This window comes from Octopus bimaculoides, chromosome 24, assembly GCF_001194135.2.
Source record: "Octopus bimaculoides isolate UCB-OBI-ISO-001 chromosome 24, ASM119413v2, whole genome shotgun sequence".
NCBI classification, from domain to species: domain Eukaryota; kingdom Metazoa; phylum Mollusca; class Cephalopoda; order Octopoda; family Octopodidae; genus Octopus; species Octopus bimaculoides.
In genome coordinates, this window is record NC_069004.1 from 30,216,310 (window position 1) to 30,216,889 (window position 580).

A 580-nucleotide genomic window follows, 5' to 3' on the forward strand; every position below is an offset into this window, starting at 1 on the left:
ATATATACACATATATAAATGCGTAAATATGCAATGAAACAACATGAAGACTAGCGGTCAAACTGTTAGTTTACCCGATCGCCAGGGTCCTCTAACCCCAACCTGGTGATACTCAAATGTTACCTGATGCTTTCTCGGAAGGTTCGATATAGTCGGGGTGCCGGTAAGAAAGGTCCCGACCCTGCTACAGCTGTACCAATTACGACGAAGAAGTCTGCACACTTGTGTCGCCATGTTTCTGTAAATATGGGAGATAACTCTGGCTGTTTTTCGGTGGGGGGGGGGGCCTTGTTATGTCAGTTACTCGTCCTCCCTCCAGATGAAAGCGTGAGAAAACTTGATACAAACGCGAGCTTATTTCTTCATTGCCCACAAGGGGCTAAACATAGAGGGGGCAAACAAGGGCAGACAAAGGAGAGCTGTGGGGATGAATGTGAAGATATGGAGGCTTTCGGGTTTTTTATTGAATTGATTTTCATTTTTTTTTTTAAATGGGATAGAGTCCACAGTTTTTAAGATGAAAAAAACCCAGGTTTTCTCTAGACTTTATTAGTTTTTTTTTTTAAAGAGATTGTGACTT

General features: G+C 42.1%; 1 protein-coding gene across 1 annotated transcript in view; it reads right to left on the reverse strand.

The window, feature by feature from the left end:
- Window positions 1–266, reverse strand: part of LOC106877113 (succinyl-CoA:3-ketoacid coenzyme A transferase 1, mitochondrial-like) — a 28,328-nt gene extending 28,062 nt beyond the window's left edge. The window contains exon 1 of the mRNA XM_014925906.2: window positions 124–266. Within this exon, the coding sequence (XP_014781392.1) occupies window positions 124–234 (111 nt within the window). The 5' untranslated portion in view covers window positions 235–266. The remainder of the gene's footprint in view (window positions 1–123) is intronic.
- Window positions 267–580: the final 314 nt, after the last annotated feature.